The 26,041-nt window shown below is 53.0% G+C and overlaps 1 protein-coding gene across 1 annotated transcript in view; it reads left to right on the top strand.

The window, feature by feature from the left end:
• USH2A (usherin) overlaps positions 1–26,041 on the top strand; it is a 122,108-nt gene that overhangs the window by 48,444 nt on the left and 47,623 nt on the right. The window contains exons 31-47 of the mRNA XM_076065130.1: positions 1,923–2,087; positions 2,732–2,891; positions 4,393–4,717; positions 5,127–5,274; positions 6,385–6,539; positions 7,950–8,112; positions 8,726–8,905; positions 9,265–9,415; positions 9,729–9,871; positions 10,159–10,832; positions 10,938–11,332; positions 11,581–11,703; positions 12,575–12,738; positions 13,294–13,503; positions 15,964–16,166; positions 17,392–17,504; positions 18,247–18,424. Of these exons, the coding sequence (XP_075921245.1) occupies positions 1,923–2,087; positions 2,732–2,891; positions 4,393–4,717; positions 5,127–5,274; positions 6,385–6,539; positions 7,950–8,112; positions 8,726–8,905; positions 9,265–9,415; positions 9,729–9,871; positions 10,159–10,832; positions 10,938–11,332; positions 11,581–11,703; positions 12,575–12,738; positions 13,294–13,503; positions 15,964–16,166; positions 17,392–17,504; positions 18,247–18,424 (3,650 nt within the window). The remainder of the gene's footprint in view (positions 1–1,922; positions 2,088–2,731; positions 2,892–4,392; positions 4,718–5,126; positions 5,275–6,384; positions 6,540–7,949; positions 8,113–8,725; positions 8,906–9,264; positions 9,416–9,728; positions 9,872–10,158; positions 10,833–10,937; positions 11,333–11,580; positions 11,704–12,574; positions 12,739–13,293; positions 13,504–15,963; positions 16,167–17,391; positions 17,505–18,246; positions 18,425–26,041) is intronic.

The raw sequence follows: 26,041 nt of genomic DNA, 5'->3' as shown, positions 1-26,041 counted from the left end.
TGCTATCTCATGAACTCTCCTTTCCCTGCTGGGATTTTGCTATCAGTGTGAACGAAATATACTGCTTCAATCAATCGGTCAGTTCGTCAATTCACCAGACAATCAGTCATTCAATAAATCAATTCATCAGTCAAGCAGCTATTCAATCAATCATTGAAGACAATGCAACTCGGCGAGTCAGTTCTTTAAATCGAGAGCTGGCTGTAGCTTGTGAAAAACACAGAATCCCTCCACATCTTGGCGGTAGCTGTCGAAATACTCTTAAGTGCTCAAATACAAAACGCTACGATTATGTTACCAATGCCTCAAAGTGACATGATTGCAGTAACAGGGCCACGAAAACAATGACATAAGCTAACAGTGTGCAATGCAATACAATTTGCATTTTAACAGCGATTAAATGTGACCGCGTCCCTAGACGCCGTACAACACAGTGGGGGTAATGCATATGAGAGGTGCCTGAGGAAAACTGGCGCTTGAACGTGCAAATACCGCATCACTTATAGCAGTGGAAATATGAAGCTACGGCGTGAGCAAGTCACACACGAGAGCCAACGTTAATTGGTAACGTTTACTTTAGTGGGGAACGTGTGTTTGCAAAACAGGGGCGCGAGTGTAGGCACGCGTGCAGGCGTATGTGAGAATTGTGTTTGCTAAGAAAGATGTGGCTGTTGCAGGGACTGGTCTATGGAAATATTACCGCAAGGCTCTATGGGGGTGACGAACACAGGGTGCCATCCATTTAGTACGTACGCATGGAGGGAGGAGGAGGGGGGTTAACCCAAATGCGTACGCTTGCGTATGGGGGGGGGGTCTACTGACAATGTACGCGTAGAAAACGTGGGGGGAGGGGGGGTGAAGCCTCGATCATTTGTCTACATTGGCCTTCAAATGAGTTAGATAGTCTGGCGGTGGACTATCTGTTTGCTTAAACACGTTAGTATTACTCTTTGGTTCTTTCGGTAAAGTCATGTAGGTATTTTTTATTTTCTACCTGCGTGACTTTACCGAAAGAACCAAAGAGTATGGATTCCTGCAGTCACGAAAGCTTCAAATCACGTCAATATTATTAATCCTTGATCGTTTCTGCGTGGATTAAATATCGACCATTCTATAGGATTCGGGGGGGTGGTGGTGGTGCATCAGGCGTACGTACGCAGGTGGGTGGGGGGGAGGTGTACACACACGTGCGTACAGGCAGGAGGGGTAGTGCTCAAGTTTTGACAGATCTTTACGCGTACCTACTCAATGGATGGCCCCACACAACCGCCCGCGCGCCGCGCTCGCATTCACTGCCGCATTAAGGATGAATTATTCACTTCAGAGTGCATCGTTGGAGGCAGTAAGGAAAGTTTCGACGCGTCGCAAAGTTCTGAGGCCGGGGCCGCCACCGAGAGTCCGCGTCGGGTTACCGCCGCCGCAAATCATCGTCACCGCGGCCGCTCTGCGGTGATTTTTTTGTTAACGGAGGGGGTTGTTTGGGACGAGGGGCGCGGAGGGTCTAGCCATGGCCGCACTGGCAGCTTCTCAGGGGCCGTCCATTGAGTAGGACCGCAGAAATCTGTCAAAACTTGAGCCCTGATCCACCCCCCCCCCCCCTGCCTGTACGCACGCGGACTTTTTACACCCCGCCACCACCACCTGCGTACGTACAGCTTGACGCACACCCCCCCCCCCCAAACCCCCGAATCCTATCGAACGGCCGATATTTAATCCACGCAGAAACGACTCTCTAACTCATTTGAAGGCCAATGTAGACAAATTATTATCGCGGCTTCACCCCCCTCCCCCCCCCCCCACGTTTCCTATGCGTACATTGTGAGTAGACCCCCCCATACGCAAGCGTACGCATTTCGATTAACCACCCCCCCCCTCCCCTCCATGCGTACTAAATGTATGGCCCCCTCACCTCGCGTGTCTAGCAGCGTCCGAGTCTGTGCCGGCGCCCGAGGCCACGGCGAGCGCCACCTCCCTGCTGCTGTCATGGCCACCCCCGCGAGAGCCCCGAGGGGTCATCACCCACTACTCGCTCTACCGCGACGAGGCGCTCGTCTACAAAGGCACGGGGCGTGCCGTCAACATCACAGGTCAGCTGCACAGGGAGGGAGGACTTCCTCTGTCAGCCGTCTCACGGTGGACGGCGGAGTAGCCTCGTTTGCATGGGCACCTGAGGGGCCGTCCATAAATGACGTCACGCGATTTTGGACGATTTTTGACCTCCGCCCCCCCCCCTCGTCACACGGCGTCACAAAAAGTCAGACCCCCCCCCCCCTCAAATATGACGTCACAAAGCTCTGCCCTCCCCCCTCCCCCCAAAAGCATATTTCCATTTTGAAAATGAAACATGCTTCAAATCGCTTTAAACTATTGTCATTGTAGTGCGTATTTAATGTGGCGCTGTACTCTGATGTTGTAGGAGTGTTGTTATAACACTTAATGTTGTTATAACAATTCTATATTTATTTAAAGTTGCGCATTGTGATGTGACGTCACATTTCTCAAACCTCCCCCCCCTCCCTCGTGGCACATCGTCACAAAAATCTGACCCCCCCCCAGGTGCGTGACGTCATTTATGGACGGCCCCTTTTGCTTGTGCACCACTGCCAACGCAGTAACAGCCACGTGTCCCTGTTGAGCATGCCAGAAATGTGAATAGCTTTAGGATTGCAGGCACGTGTGTGTGCGCCCCAAACCCACCTCCCATCGCGTGGACTCCATGTGTCTCCGCCAGGCCTGGGGGTTTTCTCCGTGCACACATTTGTGCTCTCGGCCTGCACGGAGGGCGGCTGCGCGACCAGCTCCGCCGTGACGCTCACCACCGCCCAGCTCCCACCGACACACGTAGCGGCACCCACACTCAGCGTGCTGGACGCACACTCCATCAACGTGCAGTGAGTCCATCACCTTGCTGTGAGTCCCATCACCGTGCTGTGAGTCCCATCACCGTGCCGTGAGTCCATCACCGTGCAGTGAGTTCCATCACCGTGCAGTGAGTCCATCACCGTGCAGTGAGTCCATCAACGTGTAGTGAGTCCATCACCGTGCAGTGAGTCCATCACCGTGCTGTGAGTTCCATCACCGTGCTGTCAGTCCATCACCGTGCCGTGAGTCCATCACCGTGCAGTGAGTCCATCACCGTGCAGTGAGTCCATCACCGTGCAGTGAGTCCATCACCGTGCAGTGAGTCCATCACCGTGCTGTGAGTCCATCACCCTAACGTGAGTCCATCACCCTGCAGTGAGTCCATCACCGTGCAGTGAGTCCATCACCATGCTGTGAGTCCATCACCGTGCAGTGAGTCCATCACCGTGCTGTGAGTCCATCACCGTGCTGTGAGTCCATCATCATGCTGTGAGTCCATCACCGTTCAGTGAGTCCCATCACCGTGCTGTGAGTCCATCACCGTGCAGTGAGTCCATCATCATGCTGTGAGTCCATCACCCTAACGTGAGTCTATCACCGTGCTGTGAGTCCATCACCCTAACGTGAGTCCATCACCGTACAGTGAGTCCATCACCGTGCAGTGAGTCCATCATCATGCAGTGAGTCCCATCACCGTACAGTGAGTCCATCACCGTGCTGTGAGTCCATCACCGTGGAGTGAGTCCCATCATCGTGCTGTGAGTCCATCACCGTGCAGTGAGTCCATCATCATGCTGTGAGTCCATCACCCTAACGTGAGTCCATCGCCGTGCCGTGAGTCCATCACCGTGCAGTGAGTCCATAAACGTGCTGTGAGTCCATCACCGTACAGTGAGTCCCATCATAATGCTGTGAGTCCATCACCCTAACGTGAGTCCATCGCCGTGCCGTGAGTCCATCACCGTGCAGTGAGTCCATAAACGTGCTGTGAGTCCATCACCGTGCAGTGAGTCCCATCATCATGCTGTGAGTCCCATCACCGTGCTGTGAGTCCATCACCCTAACGTGAGTCCATCACCGTGCAGTGAATTCATCACCGTGCAGTGAGTCCATCACCCTAATGTGAGTCCATCACCGTGCAGTGAATCCATCGCCGTGCAGTGAATCCATCGCCGTGCAGTGAGTCCATCACCCTAATGTGAGTCCCATCACCGTACAGTGAGTCCATCACCGTACAGTGAGTCCATCATCGTGCGGTGAGGCCGACACCGTGCCGTGAGTCCATCATGAGATCTATCCATCGTTGCCATTTTAGTTCAAAATCGTTAGTTTACTGAAAAGCGGATGAAGGAAACAAAACATGTACGTGTAAAAATGTTTTCTGGGCTACTCACATTTACTTAAACATAAATAATTTGAAGTATGATGGAGTGTTTTTTTTTATTAATACAATAGCTACTGTTATGAATGTGGCGATTGTACAGCGCGCCCCACTCGGGTTGTGTGAGCTTGACCTTTGCCCCCTTGCAGGTGGAGTGAGCCCCTAGAGCTGAATGGGGAGCTGCAATGCTACGAGCTCTACGCCATCGGGGACAAGCCCGGGGAGGAGGAGGAGGAGGAAGGCTCCACGTGGCCTGGTGATGGAGAGAAGCCCCCAATGTGGCCTAAGCAGGTGGTTGAGGTTCATTATGAGGAGGATGAGGGCCAGGACGAGGCGGCCGTGGCTAGAGGAGGCGACCCCCTGGCCTTGCCAGCTTTGGCCTACGGGAGGCTCTTGTACAGAGGCGGAAACGTTACCGTGGAGCACAGTCTGCGGCAGCTCATCCCCGGAACTCTGTACCAAATCCGGGTAGCTGTGAGTGTCTCTCTGCACCACTCTGCAACACGATCGTTGCCACTTGCTACGGCTCAATTTGTCACACTTTGTAGCTCAGTTACTTAGCATCGAACGACACTTTGTTGTTTATTTTGCGTTTCCCGTGGCCGTGGATTACATGCGCATGTACAGCCCTTTGGCACAATGCACCGCAACATGAGGACCTCCCCACGCATTGCAGGTAGTTTTAACCATACTTCACCACTGCTGGTGAGCGTGGGTTGGTGAAGGCGAGGGAACACAGAAGTACAGCGCAACACTGGACTTTGCTGCATTGCCGTCAATGGGCCAGGACGCAGCCCAATTGTAACTTGCGGTGAGGGTGAGCGTGGATCGAGGCAGCGGGCGTGCATGCGTGCTGTGCGTGGCGTTGGCGTGGCGTTTGTAGGCGTGCACGCTCGGTGGGTGTCGCGTCAGTGAGCCGAGTGCCGCCCGCACGGAGGAGGCGGCTCCGGAGGGGGTGGCGCTGCCCGTCGTGCGGTCCCCAGCTTCAGGCTCCCTGCTCGTGTCCTGGGGCCCACCCGTCCGGCCCAACGGTGACAGCCCTCGCAGGCCCACGCGCCAGCGTATACGCCACGCACACCAACAGACACACTGTCATACGCATACGTGCCAAAGCATACGCGCCGATATATGTACACCAGCGTATGCACAACCGCGTACAGCAACATTGGTAGCAAGACACAAGTCAACATTTTTGCACGGCCCAAAAACAACAACACTCACGCGCATTGTTCCCAGGCATTGGGTCGGCGCTTGAGTCCGTTGGTAGCCATGCGGCAATGGGGAAAATTCCACGTTCCCATGGTGAAGGGTGGTGTTTATAAAGGCAACCACTTGACTTTCCACAGAGTTACATTTGAAAAAATATATATACATTTTATCGAAAACAAATTACAGAATGTGTCTCAAGTGCCTAACCAATCATAATGCAGACATGATTCCCTGTTAAAGGTTTCAGTTTGGTGTTTTAACATCTTAACACCTGTTTTGTTGCCAGAAAAAAGGGGAAAACGTATTCTCATATTTTTGTACTGGCAAAGGAGGTCCCATAATGCCTAACCAAGACTGAACATTTGCCTTTCTCATGTTTTGCGTTGGTAATTGTAGGATGGGATAATCATTGGGCTGCAGTGGATGCTGCTCTGGACTCCGTTTGATCAGCTTATCCCAAATCGCATCATTGCATCACAAAGCGAAACTCTGACTGGGCTACGTCTCGCACAGGAACACACGTCTTCGCGAACCCGCACGATGAGCAGCAATTCAGTGCAAGCGTCCCCCTCTCAATATTTGGTTGCATTACTAAATCAAAACATTCGCTTCTTAATCCAAAACCAACGCAGAGCTTTACATGCATAAGCTTGCGTATAAATGTACGGCATTGTGAAATCTACAAAACTGTCCTATCATTCGTGGCTTGAGCTGGGAGTCACTCGGCGCAGGTTTGCGGTACCGAGGTCGCCTCGACCGTGGCTTCGTTGGCAACTCAGGCGCTTTCCCCGGCCGTCTGCTGACACCTGCTGGGCTTGTTGGCGGCTGCCACAGCTTGGCGCTCTCGCTAATAAATGGAGCATGTCGCGGGCATTGCCGCGGCTCCTCCAACGGCGCCGTCGGTTAACGCGGTTGATGGCGTGCCTTGGCAGGGGTGATCACGAGCCACGGGCTGCTGATGAACGGCAGCCTGGTCCACGACTCGCCGCACTCCCTGAGCTACCGCGCCACCGGGCTTGCGCCGTGGAGCCCGCACACGCTCAGGGCGCGCGCGTGCACGGCGCGCGGCTGCGCTCTCGGAGCCCCGGTGAGTCCCGGCTTTGGGGTCGCGGCCAGGCCGAGCGAGCGCGCACCAGGCCGGCACCCCCACGGCTCGGTCATAGGGCGGCACGCCATGCCTCACGGGCCTCGCTCACGCACACCCTGTAGCGACGCACGCCGACGTCGCCGCTATTGCGTACTTACAAACAGTTCGTCAATTGCGGAGCAAATTGTCCGCGCGCAGTGCGGACACCGATTCGAGTCAGGAGGAGGTGCGCACATGAAGGATGTGATTGCAGAGCAGGGCTTGGCACGGGCGTGCCCACCGCACTCGGCGCTCAGCCCCACGTAGGTGAGGAACGGGATGCAGGGCTGGTCTATGCGAGCGAGCCCGGGCTTCGCAACGTGGGGGACCGGCCGGTCAGCGTTTGACCCCTATTTGTCTGCTGCGCCGCGGATGCCCTAGCTTCGTATTCCGCTTCCGGAGATATGAGCTGGAAATTTTCCCTTAGAGAGCCCCCTTACTTACCTGCAATATTGCTGCTAAAATTAGCATTAACACCTCGTGCCTAGCAGGCACTTTATGCTCGAGTGTAATAATTTACAGTCTCTGTGGGTGATGCTAATGAGCCATGCCTCTGGGGTCCTCCGGAACGAGCTCAAAGCAGAACCAGCAAACTTGATATGTAGCTGATTAATGTTCAGCAGTGTCCAGTTAGAAGCAGCTCATTTAAATAACTATTTTTAGAAAATTGATTTTGGCTGTCTGTGAATGGAGCTCTGTTTGCTTTATTGGAGTAAAACTCTTAGGACGGCAGAAATGTATTCTATCTCTCCACCAGTATACGCCTCACTTGTTTGTTATGTGACAACTGGAATGGCACAATTTGTGGCATTCTGTTACATGTATGTATGTGTCCATGCATGCACGATTCCCACTCACGGCCAACACTCGTGACGATAATCTGAATTCTGTTTTGGGCCTCCCCTCGGTTGACTCAGCCTCAAAGGATTACCTGATGCGATGTGTAAACATTGCCACTGGGGAGACTAAGGCGGCTGGGCGTGGTGGTGGCCACCCACCCCTTCGTGTGCTGTGCCGGCCTTCATAGTCGCTCGCTCACAGCACTTTCTCCAACAGTCTGTTCAGGCTAGAGGGGGAATCTTAGTCTTTTGTGCATGCTTGCCTGCATTCAGGCATGTGTGCTTACACACCGCAAGGTGGTGCATCTGCCAGTCCTGTTCCGTGGCCACTTGCAAACAAGCGTTTGACACTTCGCTTAGCTTCCAAAGTGCGCCTAGCCTGGCGCAATAACTGTGGCTAGTGGCAGTCGTCATTGTGGGTCCTTTTACGTGCAATGGTTTGTGTGCACCTATGTGTACGCACACGTGTGCACGTGCGCGTTTGTGTGCGTGTGTCTGTTTTTGTGTCTAACCCTGACCCGTACCCGCGCAGGTGGAGGTGCGCACACAGGAGGCCGCCCCTACAGGGCACGTGGAGCTGAGAGTGGCCACAGAGGACGCACGCACGACTCGGGCCATGTGGCTCGGACCCGCGCAGCCAAACGGACGACTCACCTACAGCCTCACGTGCATGGGGCCCTTCTACAGCCGCCCTGGTGGGTGGCTTACGCGACAGGTCACAGACACAAAGATAAAGACCACGATCCTCCGTGTAGCCTCAACAGACCTTTGGGGCAAGTGCTGCCAGCGAGTAGCACCTAAGAAGGCCGGCACGGCACACACGTACACACACACTTCACGTACACACACACACTTCACGTACACACACACTTCACGTACACACACACTTCACGTACACACACACTTCACGTACGAGCCGACTCTGTCCTGCCACAAGAACATTGTCCTCAGACATCGAGTATCAATTTAACATTTGCTTTCCTAATCAATATTCATGTATAGCTGGAATGTAAATATTAACCCTCCCAGGGAATTGATAGATTTTCACAATTCGTGGGTCACAATTTGCTTCATGATTGTTTTGCCTCTTTTTCCCAATCTCGTTTGCATTGATTTTAAATGTTTTCCCATTACTTTATTTCCCCCAAATATATAGGATTCACTTGTTATTTAACAAATGATTATTTTTCACACAAATTCAATGCTTGTCGGCGTCGGGATCGATTTTAACCGATTAATTTGCGCGGCGTCTCCCCTCCTTCCCTCGGCCCTAACGCGTGAACGCGTCGCACGCTCACGCGTTTCCAGAGAGCGGTGACTCCAGCGTGGTGGAGGAGTCTCGCGAGGTCCACAGTGGACACGAGGCCGGCGTGTGGGTGTTGGTGCGAGGCCTCGTGCCGCTGTCGTCCTACTCCTGCTCCGTGAACGCCTCCAACAGCCGCGGCCACGTCCTGAGCAACCGCGTGGCCACGCGTACCCCAGCCGGCGGTCAGCTGAGGCCGTGTGTCGCACGGCACAGCGCACTCTGCTCACAGTGCATGGCACTCGTGGCGCGCTGTATCATAAATCACAGCGTTTGACACAGAACACACACATATTGGGTTTAAAAACCCACAAACTTGGGTCTGTCATATGTGTTTGTCGGAAGCATTTCGACAAAATTAAATCTAAATTGCGATGGAATTATTTTCCTAAGGCCATTGCCTTTTCTGCTTCCTTGTGCTGCCCATCTGCTTCCCCACACGCGCTGCCCCCCCCCCCCCCCGCGCGCTACTCCCTGCCCGCTGCCCCCCCCGTGCGCTGCCCCGTCTGTTTCTCACTCACGTCCCGACGGTGCGCGTGCGCAGCCCCTGACGGCGTGGAGGCCCCGAGCCTGACAGCTGTCAACTCCACAGCCGTGCGGGCGACATGGGGGGCCCCGGCCCCGAGCAGTGCCCCGGGGGTGCTGCTGTACCAGCTGCAGATGCGCAGAGCAGGTGTCCCCGATGGCGTCGCAGAGTAAGACGCCGCTGTTGCTGCTGCTCCGCTTAGTGGCTCTGCGGAGGCCATCGCCCCCCGAGAAGCTAGCATGAGCGTCGCGTTGTTATGGGCTCAGTAACCTCAATGCCAAACACAAGCGCTCATTTTAGCTTTGTTTTTTTTATTGTACCAGTGCTGTTCCATTCACGTGCAAACTTGACACGAGTGCGAGCGGTCGTACTTTCTTGTCCCAAAGTGTAAATGAGCGCAGAGTCGAATGCTGATGCTGTGGCGTACGTGCTGGTCTCTCCCCTCTCTCTCCCCCTCTCCCCTCTCTCCGCCTTGGCCGCAGTCTCTTCCTGGCACCGTCCACAGCCTCCAGTATCACTGCGGCCGCACTGCAGCCTCACACGTGCTATGAGTTTAGATTAATTGCGTATAACAATGTTGGCAGCGGCACGAGTAACTGGAGCCAAGTGGCCACACACGAGGACTGTAAGTGGACGATGTACTCTCTGTTATGGGCCTCTGTGTGAATCCTTACACTGTTAAATGCGGTTCATTAAAATTAATACAATTTTTTACTTTGAACGCTGCGTCATTAAACAGCTGTGCATTGCTTTAAAAAAAAGATATGGATGAGTTTATTTCCTATGTTATGCAGTTGCATATTTAATTGTGTGCCCATGTTGCATCCTGGCAAGTCACCATCCCTGAGTAAGTGAGAGTAGCGTGTGTTTGCGTGAGACTCTGGTTCACTGGCTGTATGCTGATACCTCCAGCTCCTGGAGCAATGGAGGCTCCCACGGTGTCTGTCCTGGACTCCAGCACGGTGTCACTGCGGTGGCAGCGCCCGGCGCAACCCAACGGCAGGCTCTCCCACTACGGCGTCTACTGCAACGGTTCCCTCTGTGGCTCCGTGCCCGGCACCGGCACGGAGCTGGCTTTCAGAGCGGGCGGCCTTCGCCCCTTCTCGCCGTACGCCTTCGCCGTCGAGGCCTGCACGCTGGCGGGCTGTTCCCGCTCGCCGGACTCGCCGCCGGTGCGCACCCTCCCTGCCAGCCCCGACGAGGTGCCGTCGTCGCCGCCGCCGCCGCCGCCGCCGCCGCGCTCCCCCACGCCCAGCTCCGTGCTGGTGGCGTGGCGCCGCCCGCGGCAGCCCCCCGGCCGCGTCGTGAGCTACGCGTTGGAGCGCCGCCGCGCCGGCTCGCGGCTCGCCTCCGCTGTGGCCACGTGGCCGCCGCACGACGAGGCGGACGGAGCTGGAAAAGAGCCGGAGCGCCCGGACGAGTCGCCCGACCTCGTTCCGTGGACCGCGTACGAGCACCGCGTGCCGGTCGGCACCGCCGGTGGTGTTGCGGCCGGCAGCGAATGGAGCCGGGTGACAACGCGGCACGCGCGCCCCGGCGGGCTGCGGCCGCCTCGCTTGGAGGTCTTGGGGCCCGACAAGGTTTCCGTACGTGCCCCTAGCACGCGCCCTCACCCGCACCTCCTGGCAGCGCGGGCCGCCGCGGTCGCCGCAACCGGGCACGGGCCTCACCTGCGCCTGCCGACTTTGCAGGTGCAGTGGGCGCCGCCTCTGCAGCCCAACGGCCGGCTGGCGCGCCACGAGCTGCTGGCGCAGGGCGCGCGGGCCGTGATCGGCGACCCCTCGGTGCTCGCGCACACGCTCACGGGCCTCGTCCCCTTCACCGACTACGCCGTCAGCCTCCTGGCCTGCTCGAGCGGGGGAGCGGACCGGCCCGAGATGGCGGTGGGCCAGGCAGAGAGGCCGGGAGACGCGGTGGGCACGGATGCACCCGAAGAGGCGCTGTGCACGGAGAGCGATCGTGCCCACGTTCGCACCCCGCCGGCGGCCCCCGAGGGGGTCTTTCCGCCTGTGGCCACGCCGGCAAGCAAGTCCCTCGTCGTCCTGTCCTGGCAGCCGCCCGCCAGGCCCAATGGACCCCGGCTACGGTAACCGAGGCGGCCAGCGTCGTAGAGCTCACGCTGCTCGCATCTACGAACGTGTACGCTTTGTGTGACATCTTCACAAAAACACGCGTGGTTGCAGATGGACGGTGGTTAAAAACACGTCTCGCTGTGCTTGGAATACAATGTCCTTGCTACCAAGTTGTCTGTGTGTCGCGCCCTGGCAATTTGCGCGCGGCGAGAGGCATTCTGGACGCGTGAGAAGCCTGTGCCGCGTGCCATGTGCTCTGCAGATACGAGCTGCTTCGCTGCAAAGTGGAGCAGCCCCTGTCAGTGTCTCCTCCGAGAGACATAAACCTGTGGATGAGCATTTATCTGGGAACAGATCTTTCCTTCGAGGATAAAGGACTCAGCAGGTAATTAATGGATAACGATTCCTCGAGGCACCAGTTTCATGGCGCCGGCATTGTTTAGAGTCGTGATTTATGTGATTTACGATGCTGGGTGTCTGGGCTCCGTTACTGCTACTACGACTAGCAACCTCTTCCCCCCCACCCCCACCCAAAAAAAAAGCACACAGCCTGGGACGCTTTACAAAGTGCTTCACCGTTAGACTTTGTCACTCGAATCCAGTGGCGCATTTCAATTCGGTTTCACAGTTGAGCAGCTGTAGTTGCTGCAGCACTGCAGTGGGCGTGGGAAGCGGTAGCGTAGCGGTTTGCACGCTGCGCCACAAACCCAGATGCCCGAGATAGATTCCCGCTCACGGTCAACATAAGTGACGATTACCTTAATTGCCACAAGTTGGTAGCCTGAGACGAGCCCGAAGTGTATTTACAGATTTTTTTTTGTCGATCCGCTGCTGGATGAGGGCCTCTATACACTGTACGGGTCACGGAGGTTATTTGACCATACTTCACCACGTTGATTAGTGTGCGTCGGTGAAGGCGTAAGGCACATACGTGGCAGCATATAAGTACAGTATAACAAAATATTTTTTTTACTTCACTGCCTGACACGTAACCGCCGCAGCCTGTAACAATCTGTTGTGCATGGTGGTCACGCATCCAATAATTATTCACGCTCACACCTGCTTAGTTTCAAGATCTGAACTGTGGGCACATTCACCGGTGATTTGGCCCTAAGCAGACCCCGTAGCATATGCATCGCGTATACAAGCCCTACGTTTGCCGAATACATTGACATCTACATCGTTAGAGCAGTTGGCTTGTTGGCTGTTTCACCGTGCGCGTGGCCCTGACACGTCTCCGTTGCTGGGCTCGGCAGGTTCACAAGGTACGCCTACCGCCTGCTGGTTCACAACACGGCAGGCTCAGCAAGCAGCACACCCGTGCTGACCGACACCCTGGCCGGCGTGCCCCTGTCCGGGAGCCATCTGGAAGCACGCGCCCTCAACCACACGGCCCTAGTGGTCAACTGGACCCGCCCCGGTCCGTGGCAGCCCTTAGCGCAGTTCTCTTAATATTCAGACAAGAGCCCATTGAGACCACACATCGCACCGCAATTGCCTGTTCCCTCCCGATAAACTGTGCGGTCATGGTCGTTTACAAAAGGTAAAATTTTGAATGTAGTTGATAAGCAGACTGGTTGTCTGACACGCAGACGTTAGTCATTAATTCTTCGTCAAAAAAAATAATTGGCTTGTATTGATTTGGTGTTTAGAATATTTAGCTTTCTAAGACTTTCTGTCAGAAGTCACTCCGTGGAAGGTCGCTCATTCAGTTATGCTGCCCCCGTTGTTCAGAAATGCCTTCCCCCAGCCATTTGTGCTGTCGACTTCCCACCCGTTCCATGGCAGGTTCATGAATGACTGCCTCCCTGCTTCTCTGCACAGCGTCTTGGAATGCGGTCGCATTTAGATCCCGTTACGCATCCACGTATTGTTCTATTGCTACGCTAAACGCTTCTGAGTTGCTTTGCGCCGGCACGCGAGAGTGGCATGACTATGGGATGTGTCTGGGGTGCCGGTGCGCGTGCCTTGACAGGACTCGCCGAGCTGCAGGGCGCCGTCACCACCTACACCGTCTCCATCAACAGCAGCTTCTCCGCGCGCTCCCTGCAGTTTCCGCCGGACGCAGAGCGCGCGGTGATCGCGGGGCTGAGCGCCGGCACGCTGTACCGCGTCTCGCTGTCCACATCCAACGGGGCCCACGCTGTCACCAGCACCCCAATCCACGTGGTCACGCCGGACGGAGGTGAGCGCCGGGCGAGACCCCCCCCCCCCGTGCTCTCGGGGAAGGGGCGGGGGGGGGGTGGACAGAGTGAAAGAACAGGCAACACCGAGGCAATTGATTTTCCGTGAGGGCGCGGGGGGCAAGTGGGCCTCTCATCTTCGCTACGCTAACATTTCCTGTTGCTGGCCGGGGGCAGGTCAAGTGGTAAAAGCTTTAGTTGTCACAAGACGAGAAATCAATAGTGGTCCCAGCGAGAGGAGCACGGGGGCCCTGGGAGTTGATGCTGTGAGGAAGCGATTGACAGGGGCGACCACACGTGGCTCACGTCGCTTCAATGCAGCTCGTGCACTCGCCTGAGATAATTCTTAAGACTATAGCTGCTGTGTCTCAGGTTGCTTTTTGTCCGTGATTTATTAATTAGTTGAATGCTTAAATATGCAATGTACCTGATAAACAGACAGCATCACTTGTCGCGGTGTTTATGGCATGTTTCACAGCCTTCAGTCACAAGGTCCATGGCATTAGAAAATAATGACAAAACAATTCATTCCATCCATTCATTGGTCACATTTTTTTCACCAACAAAAAAAAACCACCACGAGCGATTTCTTACCAAGAGGAGTGCATTTTAAAAGCAAAACGGCGATATTTTGGGATTATCGTACGACCATCGATTATCGCTGAGCTGTGTTTGTGCGTGCGTGCGGATCCATCCAAGGTGTACACGACAGAGCCTCGGTTTTGCGTTTGTGGACACGAGCAAGGGGTTTCCGGCGCGCGGCCCCGCGGTGTTTAGACTCGTGTGCGCCGCATCTCAATGGTGCATTAACGTGTCTCGGCAGTGTTTGCGTATCATGCCTCTCTGATGTTCACGCCTAGGCAGACTCCCAGGTGCTCACACGTCCGTGCGCAACGTCTCAATGGTATTTTAAATTTCCGTGCAGAGTTCATGTCGCGCGACATGTATCGGTGTCTCGGCAGTATTTGTCAATGCAAAAAAGGGACGATCTCTCGGAATCAGAATCTGTATTTATCCTGGAGAAATCCGATGAGCTATGAAGCTCTTCTTCACAAGATGTCCAGTAGGGGCAGGTCAGAAACGTATCTCTGATACGCCGATGACGTCATTATGTATGTATGTTGAACTTTTTTCACATTGTACGTAGCAAACCGCGCTAACCGGAGGTGCAGAGGAAGGACAACAAACTAAAGTTCTAAAGAAATTAGTTTTCCATATAGATTTAAAAGTGCATAGCTCCAGTGGCTTCCTAATACCAGAAGGAAGAGCGTTCCAGATAGCCGGAAAAGCGCATCTGAAAGTTGCGCGATGCAGTGACTGTCCTTTTTTCGATGGCGAGCCAAAAGCCGCTGTGAGGAAGACCGAGATCAGCAAGGACGAGATCAGCAAGGACGAGATCAACAAGGTAATAACTAATCATGGAAATGAGTGACGGGGAGTTATTGAAGAACTTAACCACAGAGTGCTGCAATGTGCGGCACGAGATATATCTGATGTCAAGTGCAGCAAGTTCATTGAAAATAGAAATAAAAATACGGTCGGAGAGAAACAACTGGAAAACACTGAAAACGTAATATCCAGCGGAATTATTGAAGGTGGTCTATATCCAAATGATGAAATAAAGAGGAGGAAAGCAAGAATGGTGTGCTTTTGGAAAACTGAAATGGATAATGAAAAGCAACTTCCTGGAAAGGAACAATTTCAATCGGTGCATATCACCTGCCACATGCGTGTGATCAAAAGCATGGGCAATCACAAAGGAACATGGAACAGAGGCTGACGAGTACCCAAAGATGCATGTAGAGATGCAAGCGGGACATTATAGTGAAAGACGGAGAAAGGAACACCTTGATCAAGGAACAAACAGATCAGAGACAACATATTGACTGTTTAGGAAAGTATGTGAGCTTGGGAAGGAAACATGATTAGAAGGGACGATGGTCAATAAAGAAGACCGGTAACTGAATGGCAGCAAAAGCAGGGAACACACCCTATAGGATGTAAAAAATATGAATTTTATTTTTTCAACAGCTAAAGCCCACTGAGCTATGAAGCTATTTTTCAGAAGCAACGTGGCCACAAATGATAGCGCAACGACGTGGCTTATCACGCGAGAATTTATAGCAGCCAAATACTCGAAACGCGTGTTTATAAATGTGGAGGGAAGATGCGCCAGGGTCGGGATCAAACCCATGAGCTCCTGCATACCAGGCGACAGAGGTAACATCTCGCCACTGACGAGATTGGAGTGACGACATCTGGTCGTGTGCAAGAGCAATACGGATTGTAGCATTACAGGACTGTATGAAATGGAAACAGCAAAGGGGCGGGACCATCATCCACCAGTGGCTAGAACATGGCACACAAACACGGACCGCGTCTTCGCAAATATTTACATTCGTGTGCTCCGTGGCTCGCACGATGTAAGCTCCTTGTCCGCGTGGTGCACGCTTCTCCGTCAGTGCCGGAGGGGTTGGCGCCACCGCAGGTGGAGGTGCTGAACGGGACGGCGGTGCGGGTGGCGTGGGCGGCCCCGCCGCGCCCCCAGGGCCGCGTGACGTCGTACGCGGTGGTGGTGGATGGGCATCGGCGCAACACCGGCTTCCAGGAGCCCGGCTCCACCATCGTTGGCGACCTCCAACCCTTCACCGCTTACAGCATACAGGTTGCGACCCTGCGTGTCATGGATTTTAAAGGTCTACCTGCATTGGGTAGTGGTCATGTCCCTTGTTGGGGCTCAGCCAGTTATGTAAATTCCACATTAATGTGCCAGGGCCAGTGGTAACCAAAGTACAATAACTAATGACTTCCCACAAAGTGGTGCTGATTTTATCACCCTGGAGGGATATTGATGGCCTGAGTTGACTCTTGACCGCGATCCGAACTGATGACCTTGCAGATGTGAACTGCATACATTTGCCAAAGCGAAATCCAGCCAGGTTGTAAAAATATCCCTTCTAAATAAAGGGGGGTTTGCATTGAGTGTAATTTTATTGTCACATGCACTTAGCATAATTATTTTAAACAGCTTGTCAAAAAGTATTGCTTTTACATGTCCTGCTGCTAATGAGTAATGATTCGCAAAGTCAATGATTGAAACATGCTCATGGAACTTTATAAGCAACTGGTAATTAAATCACTCGAGTGCTTTGGATAAATATAGCTTTGGAAGCATCTTAAAAAGATTGAATCCACAGAACAGCAGAGGCCCTCTAATCTGAATTAATTATCAGCAGAATCTAACCGGACTCACAAGAACCGCTGACAATTGGACGGCGATTATAAAACCCTGGCAGGGCAAGCGATGCCTTGCATGCAGGATATATGTCGCATTTGGGGAGCAGTCAAAATATTATTGTAATAGTATAATGGAGATACGAGCCTCATGTTTCAGTACGGTCGTGTGGTCACCTGTGCTGCAGATTATCTTGCGTGACGCTGCCAAGCGGAACCACGAGGGTTGAGGATGGGGGTGGGCTTCACAATGTTCCTAGTGTTGAGCTGGCGGCGTGAGTTCATCTCCAGTAGTCTCAGCCACCTTGTAAAGCACTAATTAGAAATAGTGCATACATTCTATTTTAGTGCCGTTTACGGGGGGGGGGGGGGGGGGGGGGGGCTGTCCGGTGCGGATGCCCCGCTACTGATGTGATGTGTGTAATTGGCCACCGGACTTATTAGCGCTCACCATTCTCATTAACGCATCGCTCAAGCTGCGTCGCGCGTCAAGGAGAGCTGGGTGTCGTGGCCTCAGTGGGTGGCGGGGTGGGGCGGTTGAGGGCACGGATGTGCGGATGCTGAAACGGACACTACCGCTTCGCTCCTCCAGCGCGTGAGGGGTGCCTACTGCTGCTGTTTGTGTGTACGTGTGCGTGCGTGCGCGTCGGCTGCAGCTGGAGGTGTGCACGCGCAACGGATGCTCGCTCAGTGACGCCGTGGCGGTGGTGACAGTGGAGGAGGAGCCGCAGGACGTGTTTCCACCACATCTCGGGGTCCTCGGCTCAAGGTCAGTGTCCATGCCGTCCCCGCTTTCCCCCCACCCCCCCCCCCCCACTGTCACCCCCCCCCTCCAACCACAAGCCCCCACCCCCCTCCACTGAGCTTCACCGCAATGCGGATTCAAACTCTGTCCCAGCCATCACCCACAAATAATTATCCCCCAAGACAGGGTAACGGCGGTGCGTCGCTTTGAATAAGGCCCACTTGCACTGCCAGAGGTGTGAAGGTGCAAGAGTCAATTAAAATTACATTGACGGCTCTGATTTAATTCCAACGATGTAGCAATCGTTTACACGGAAAAGCCTCGGGGAGCGATGCCAGGGCCGGAGCCGTGGCTCTTTAATTGAACCCGACGACGTGACAGTACGTAACATTGCCTTCTGTGTTGCTGAGCTTCGAGAAGGAAAAATATCTTGGAGAGAATAATGAAAGGGCCTCGCTATGTTTCGCGGTATTGAAAGGGAATCGTCATGATAACGTGAGCCATGTTTACACTCGAACATTGTTTTTTTTAAACTAAATTACCAACTGATGTGTGTGCTTAAATGAGAGGAAGTACGACGAGGCGTGTGTGTGCGTGCGTGTGTGTGTGTGCGTGTGTGTGTGCGTGTGTGTGCGTGTGTGTGCGTGTGTGTGTGCGTGTGTGTGCGTGCGTGTGTGTGCATGTGTGTGCGTGCGTGTGTGTGCGTGTGTGCGCGTGTGTGTGTACGCGCGTGTGTGCGTGCGTGCGTGCGTGTGCGCACGTGAAGCGCCGTGCGGGTGGAGTGGGACCTGCCCGGGCGCCCACGTGGCCTCCTGCGGGCGTTCTCCGTGCGGCGCAGCGCCCAAGTACCGTGCGCTCACCGCGCGGAGGCCTCGTGTCCGCAGGGAGAGCGCACGGACAGGGATCAAACGTGCGGCTCTGCCTGTTACTCCCCTCTCACACAGGTAACACAGTCTCCGTTAACACTCCCCTCTCACACAGGTAACACAGTCTCCGTTACCACTCCACTCTCACACAGGTAACACAGTCTCCGTTACGACTCACCTGTCACACAGGTAACACAGTCTCCGATACCACTCCCCTCTCACACAGGTAACACAGTCTGCATTACCACTCACCCGTCACACAGGTAACACAGTCTTCATTACCATCCCCTCTCACACAGGTAACACAGTCTGCATTACCACTCCCCACTCACACAGGTAACACAGTCTGCATTACCGCTCCCTTCTCACACAGGTAACACAGTCTCCGTTACCACTCACCTGTCACACAGGTAACACAGTCTCCGTTACCACTCACCTGTCACACAGGTAACACAGTCTGCATTACCACTCCCCACTCACACAGGTAACACAGTATGCATTACCACTCCCCTCTCACACAGGTTACACAGCCTGCATTACCACTCCCCTCTCACACAGGTAACACAGTCTGCATTACCATTCACCTGTCACACAGGTAACACAGTCTGCATTACCACTCACCTGTCACACAGGTAACACAGTCTTCATTACCACTCACCTGTCACACAGGTAACACAGTCTGCATTACCACCCCCCTCTCACACAGTTGACAGTCTGCATTACCACTCCACTCTCACACAGGTAACACAGTCTGCATTACCACTCCCCTCTCACAGGTAACACAGTCTCCATTACCACTCCCCACTCACACAGGTAACACACTCTGCATTACCACTCCCCACTTACACAGGTAACACAGTCTGCATTACCACTCCCCAGTCACACAGGTTACACAGTCTGCATTACCACTCACCTGTCACTCAGGTAACACAGTTTGCATTGCCACCCCCCTCTCACACAGGTAACACAGTCTACATTACCACTCCCCACTCACACAGGTAACACAGTCTACATTAACACTCCCCTCTCATACAGGTAACACAGTCTGCATTACGACTCCCCACTCACACAGGTAACACCGTCTCCATTACCACCCCCCTCTCACACAGGTAACACAGTCTACATTAACACTCCCCTCTCATACAGGTAACACAGTCTGGATTACGACTCCCCACTCACACAGGTAACACAGTCTTCATTACCACCCCCCTCTCACACAGGTAACACAGTCTACATTAACACTCCCCTCTCATACAGGTAACACAGTCTGCATTACGACTCCCCACTCACACAGGTAACACAGTCTCCATTACCACCCCCCTCTCACACAGGTAACACAGTCTACATTAACACTCCCCTCTCATACAGGTAACACAGTCTGCATTACGACTCCCCACTCACACAGGTAACACAGTCTTCATTACCACCCCCCTCTCACACAGGTAACACAGTCTACATTACCACTCCCCACTCACACAAGTAACACAGTCTCCATTACCACTCCCCTCTCACACAGGTAACACAGTCTACATTAACACTCCCCTCTCATACAGGTAACACAGTCTGCATTACCACTCACCCGTCACACAGGTAACACAGTCTTCATTACCATCCCCTCTCACACAGGTAACACAGTCTGCATTACCACTCCCCACTCACACAGGTAACACAGTCTGCATTACCGCTCCCCTCTCACACAGGTAACACAGTCTCCGTTACCACTCACCTGTCACACAGGTAACACAGTCTCCGTTACCACTCACCTGTCACACAGGTAACACAGTCTGCATTACCACTCCCCACTCACACAGGTAACACAGTATGCATTACCACTCCCCTCTCACACAGGTTACACAGCCTGCATTACCACTCCCCTCTCACACAGGTAACACAGTCTGCATTACCATTCACCTGTCACACAGGTAACACAGTCTGCATTACCACTCACCTGTCACACAGGTAACACAGTCTTCATTACCACTCACCTGTCACACAGGTAACACAGTCTGCATTACCACCCCCCTCTCACACAGTTGACACAGTCTGCATTACCACTCCACTCTCACACAGGTAACACAGTCTGCATTACCACTCCCCTCTCACAGGTAACACAGTCTCCATTACCACTCCCCACTCACACAGGTAACACACTCTGCATTACCACTCCCCACTTACACAGGTAACACAGTCTGCATTACCACTCCCCAGTCACACAGGTTACACAGTCTGCATTACCACTCACCTGTCACTCAGGTAACACAGTTTGCATTGCCACCCCCCTCTCACACAGGTAACACAGTCTACATTACCACTCCCCACTCACAAAGGTAACACAGTCTACATTAACACTCCCCTCTCATACAGGTAACACAGTCTGCATTACGACTCCCCACTCACACAGGTAACACCGTCTCCATTACCACCCCCCTCTCACACAGGTAACACAGTCTACATTAACACTCCCCTCTCATACAGGTAACACAGTCTGCATTACGACTCCCCACTCACACAGGTAACACAGTCTTCATTACCACCCCCCTCTCACACAGGTAACACAGTCTACATTAACACTCCCCTCTCATACAGGTAACACAGTCTGCATTACGACTCCCCACTCACACAGGTAACACAGTCTCCATTACCACCCCCCTCTCACACAGGTAACACAGTCTACATTAACACTCCCCTCTCATACAGGTAACACAGTCTGCATTACGACTCCCCACTCACACAGGTAACACAGTCTTCATTACCACCCCCCTCTCACACAGGTAACACAGTCTACATTACCACTCCCCACTCACACAAGTAACACAGTCTCCATTACCACTCCCCTCTCACACAGGTAACACAGTCTACATTAACACTCCCCTCTCATACAGGTAACACAGTCTGCATTACCACTCACCCGTCACACAGGTAACACAGTCTTCATTACCATCCCCTCTCACACAGGTAACACAGTCTGCATTACCACTCCCCACTCACACAGGTAACACAGTCTGCATTACCGCTCCCCTCTCACACAGGTAACACAGTCTCCGTTACCACTCACCTGTCACACAGGTAACACAGTCTCCGTTACCACTCACCTGTCACACAGGTAACACAGTCTGCATTACCACTCCCCACTCACACAGGTAACACAGTATGCATTACCACTCCCCTCTCACACAGGTTACACAGCCTGCATTACCACTCCCCTCTCACACAGGTAACACAGTCTGCATTACCATTCACCTGTCACACAGGTAACACAGTCTGCATTACCACTCACCTGTCACACAGGTAACACAGTCTTCATTACCACTCACCTGTCACACAGGTAACACAGTCTGCATTACCACCCCCCTCTCACACAGTTGACACAGTCTGCATTACCACTCCACTCTCACACAGGTAACACAGTCTGCATTACCACTCCCCTCTCACAGGTAACACAGTCTCCATTACCACTCCCGACTCACACAGGTAACACAGTCTGCATTACCACTCCCCACTTACACAGGTAACACAGTCTCCATTACCACTCCCCAGTCACACAAGTTACACAGTCTGCATTACCACTCACCTGTCACACAGGTAACACAGTTTGCATTGCCACCCCCCTCTCACACAGGTAACACAGTCTACATTACCACTTCCCACTCACAGGTAACACAGTCTGCATTACCACTCACCTGTCACACAGGTAACACAGTTTGCATTGCCACCCCCCTCTCACACAGGTAACACAGTCTACATTACCACTCCCCACTCACATAGGTAACACAGTCTCCATTACCACTCCCCTCTCATACAGGTAACACAGTCTACATTAACACTCCCCTCTCATACAGGTAACACAGTCTGCATTACGACTCCCCACTCACACAGGTAACACAGTCTCCATTACCACCCCCCTCTCACACAGGTAACACAGTCTACATTAACACTCCCCTCTCATACAGGTAACACAGTCTGCATTACGACTCCCCACTCACACAGGTAACACAGTCTCCATTACCACTCCCCTCTCACCCAGGTTACACAGTCTGCATTACCACTCCCCTGTCACACAGGTAACACAGTCTGCATTACCACTCCCCTCTCACACAGGTAACACTGTCTGCATTACCACTCCCCACTCACACAGGTAACACAGTCTGCATTACCACTCCCCTCTCACACAGGTAACACAGTCTGCATTACCACTCCCTTGTCACACAGGTAACACAGTCTGCATTACCACTCCCCTGTCACACAGGTAACACAGTCTGCATTATCACTCACCTGTCACACAGGTAACACAGTCTACATTACCACTCCCCTCTCACACAGGTAACAGAGTTTGCATTTTCACTCACCTGTCACACAGGTAACACAGTCTGTATTACCACTCCCCTGTCACACAGGTAACACAGTCTGCATTACCACTCACCTGTCACACAGGTAACACAGTCTTCATTACCACTCACCTGTCACACAGGTAACACAGTCTGCATTACCACCCCCCTCTCACACAGTTGACACAGTCTGCATTACCACTCCACTCTCACACAGGTGACACAGTCTGCATTACCACTCCCCTCTCACAGGTAACACAGTCTCCATTACCACTCCCCACTCACACAGGTAACACACTCTGCATTACCATTCCCCACTTACACAGGTAACACAGTCTGCATTACCACTCCCCAGTCACACAGGTAACACAGTCTCCATTACCACTCCCCACTCACACAGGTAACACACTCTGCATTACCACTCCCCACTTACACAGGTAACACAGTCTCCATTACCACTCCCCACTCACACAGGTAACACACTCTGCATTACCACTCCCCACTTACACAGGTAAAACAGTCTGCATTACCACTCCCCACTCACACAGGTAACACACTCTGCATTACCACTCCCCACTTACACAGGTAACACAGTCTCCATTACCACTCCCCACTCACACAGGTAACACACTCTGCATTACCACTCCCCACTTACACAGGTAACACAGTCTGCATTACCACTCCCCAGTCACACAGGTTACACAGTCTGCATTAGCACTCACCTGTCACACAGGTAACACAGTCTACATTAACACTCCCCTCTCATACAGGTAACACAGTCTGCATTACGACTCCCCACTCACACAGGTAACACAGTCTCCATTACCACTCCCCTCTCACCCAGGTTACACAGTCTGCATTACCACTCCCCTGTCACACAGGTAACACAGTCTGCATTACCACTCCCCTCTCACACAGGTAACACTGTCTGCATTACCACTCCCCACTCACACAGGTAACACAGTCTGCATTACCACTCCCCTCTCACACAGGTAACACAGTCTGCATTACCACTCCCTTGTGACACAGGTAACACAGTCTGCATTACCACTCCCCTGTCACACAGGTAACACAGTCTGCATTATCACTCACCTGTCACACAGGTAACACAGTCTGCATTACCACTCCCCTGTCACACAGGTAACACAGTCTGCATTATCACTCACCTGTCACACATGTAACACAGTCTGTATTACCACTCCCCTGTCACACAGGTAACACAGTCTACATTACCACTCCCCACACACAGGTAACACAGTCTAAATTACCACTCCCCTCTCACAGGTAACACAGTCTCCATTGCCACTCCCCTCTCACACAGGTACCACAGTCTGCATTATCACTCACCTGTCACACAGGTTACACAGTCTACATTACTACTCCCCTCTAACACAGGTAACACAGTCTGCATTACCACTCCCCACTCACACAAGGTAACACAGTCTGCATTACCACTCCCCTGTCACACAGGTAACACAGTCTCCATTACCACTCCCCTCTCACCCAGGTTACACAGTCTGCATTACCACTCCCCTGTCACACAGGTAACACAGTCTGCATTATCACTCACCTGTCACACAGGTAACACCGTCTGTATTACCACTCCCCTGTCACACAGGTAACACAGTCTGCATTGCCACTCCCCTCTCACACAGGTAACACAGTCTGCATTATCACTCACCTGCCACACAGGTAACCCAGTCTGCATTACCACTCCCTTCTCACACAGGTTACACAGTCTGCATTACCACTCCCCTGTCACAAAGGTAACACAGTCTGCATTACCACTCCCCACTCACACAGGGAACACAGTCTGTATTACCACCCCCCTCTCACACGGGTAACACAGTCTACATTAACACTCCCCTCTCACACAGGTAACACAGTCTGCATTACCACTCCCCACTCACACAGGTAACACAGTCTCCATTACCACTCCCCTCTCACCCAGGTTACACAGTCTGCATTACCACTCCCCTGTCACACATGTAACACAGTCTGCATTACCACTCCCCTCTCACACAGGTAACACTGTCTGCATTACCACTCCCCACTCACACAGGTAACACAGTCTCCATTACCACTCCCCACTCACACAGGTAACACACTCTGCATTACCACTCCCCACTTACACAGGTAACACAGTCTGCATTACCACTCCCCAGTCACACAGGTTACACAGTCTGCATTAGCACTCACCTGTCACACAGGTAACACAGTCTACATTAACACTCCCCTCTCATACAGGTAACACAGTCTGCATTACGACTCCCCACTCACACAGGTAACACAGTCTCCATTCCCACTCCCCTCTCACCCAGGTTACACAGTCTGCATTACCACTCCCCTGTCACACAGGTAACACAGTCTGCATTACCACTCCCCTCTCACACAGGTAACACTGTCTGCATTACCACTCCCCACTCACACAGGTAACACAGTCTGCATTACCACTCCCCTCTCACACAGGTAACACAGTCTGCATTACCACTCCCTTGTGACACAGGTAACACAGTCTGCATTACCACTCCCCTGTCACACAGGTAACACAGTCTGCATTATCACTCACCTGTCACACAGGTAACACAGTCTGCATTACCACTCCCCTGTCACACAGGTAACACAGTCTGCATTATCACTCACCTGTCACACAGGTAACACAGTCTGCATTACCACTCCCCACTCACACAAGTTACACAGTCTGCACTATCACTCACCTGCCACACAGGTAACACAGTCTGCATTACACTCCCCACTCACAAAAGTTACACGGTCTGCATAATCACTCACCTGTCACACAAGTAACACAGTCTGCATTACCACTCACCTGTCACAAAGCTAACACAGTCTGCATTACCACTCACTTCTCACACAGGTAACACAGTCTGTATTACCACTCCCCTCTCACACAGGTAACACAGTCTGCTTTATCACTCACCTGTCACACTGGAAACACAGTTTGCAATATCACTCACCTGTCACACAGGATACACAGTCTGAATTACCACTCCCCACTTACACAGGTTACACAGTCTGTATTACCACTCACCTGCCACACAGGTAACACAGTCTGCATTACACTCCCCACTCACAAAAGTTACACGGTCTGCATAATCACTCACCTGTCACACAAGTAACACAGTCTGCATTATCACTCACCTGTCACACAGGTAACACAGTCTGCATTATCACTCACCTGTCACACAGGTAAGACAGTCTACATTACCACTCCCTTGTCACACAGGTTACACAGTCTGCATTACCACTCCCCTCTAACACAGGTTACACAGTCTGCATTACCACCCCCCTCTCACACAGGTTACACAGTCTGCAATTCCACTCCCCTCTCACACAGGTAACACAGTCTGTA

Source organism: Petromyzon marinus, chromosome 6 (assembly GCF_048934315.1).
Source record: "Petromyzon marinus isolate PM22_M1 ecotype Great Lakes invasive population chromosome 6, UKy_Petmar_22M1.pri1.0, whole genome shotgun sequence".
In the NCBI taxonomy this organism is placed as follows: domain Eukaryota; kingdom Metazoa; phylum Chordata; class Hyperoartia; order Petromyzontiformes; family Petromyzontidae; genus Petromyzon; species Petromyzon marinus.
This window is presented reverse-complemented; position numbering and strand designations above follow the sequence as displayed.